This window comes from Buceros rhinoceros, unplaced genomic scaffold (assembly GCF_000710305.1).
Source record: "Buceros rhinoceros silvestris isolate BGI_N320 unplaced genomic scaffold, ASM71030v1 scaffold17298, whole genome shotgun sequence".
Classification (NCBI taxonomy): Eukaryota; Metazoa; Chordata; class Aves; order Bucerotiformes; family Bucerotidae; genus Buceros; species Buceros rhinoceros.
Genome location: NW_010426480.1, coordinates 2,932 through 3,592, shown reverse-complemented (window position 1 = coordinate 3,592; position 661 = coordinate 2,932). Strand labels below are relative to the sequence as shown.

Sequence of the window (661 nt, the reverse complement as noted above, 5' to 3'; positions counted from 1 at the left end):
AGCAGCTCGCGCAGGTAGTCCTCCTGGATGAACCCTGCAGCGAGACGCAGAGGGCAGAAGAAAAAGAAGTTTTCACATTTACCTGCCAATGGTCATTTCTTTCTTTGAGCTGTGTTTTAATTAAAGGTACCCACAGTCTTTGTTGCCCAATGCAAATAAAGCCGTTAAAGCTTCTACTTGCCAAGTAATGACACGTCAATGACAATCACGTCAAGCCTTTCGCTAATTCGCCTGGTCTCACTACTGCAGGTAAAGGCCATCTCCTGACTGGCCCCTGATCACGGCACACGGGCATCTGTCAGGCTCTACACTGGACCTTCTCCCCCCGAGCAGGGCTGTGTCCCAGCAGCGCTGACAGCCTGCCAGCAGCTGTACACGTTGTCAGGAACATCCCTGACAAAAACCGCTACCACCACACACAACGATGGAACCTGACTACTGGTGTTCAACAAGTGCGTGAAACACTGGGACATCTGAAATGTTTCAGAGATTTAAAATTGTTTTAAATCACAGAATGGGTTTGGTTGGAAGAGATCTTTACGCTCCTCGAGTCCCCCCATTCCCCCAGCACAGCCAGGTCCCCACTGCCCCCTGTCCCTCAGCACCACCTCGACACAAGGGCTGGGAAACCCCTCCAGGGATGGGGACTCCACCACTGCCC

The 661-nt window shown here is 52.2% G+C and overlaps 1 protein-coding gene across 1 annotated transcript in view; it reads right to left on the bottom strand.

Annotated features, from left to right (window-relative positions):
* Positions 1–6: 6 nt before the first annotated feature.
* The window catches only part of LOC104498175 (myosin regulatory light chain 2, smooth muscle minor isoform-like), a gene marked incomplete at its 3' end in the record, with an annotated part of 2,824 nt that continues 2,169 nt past the window's right edge, over positions 7–661 (bottom strand). The window contains exon 4 of the mRNA XM_010141525.1: positions 7–34. Within this exon, the coding sequence (XP_010139827.1) occupies positions 7–34 (28 nt within the window). The remainder of the gene's footprint in view (positions 35–661) is intronic.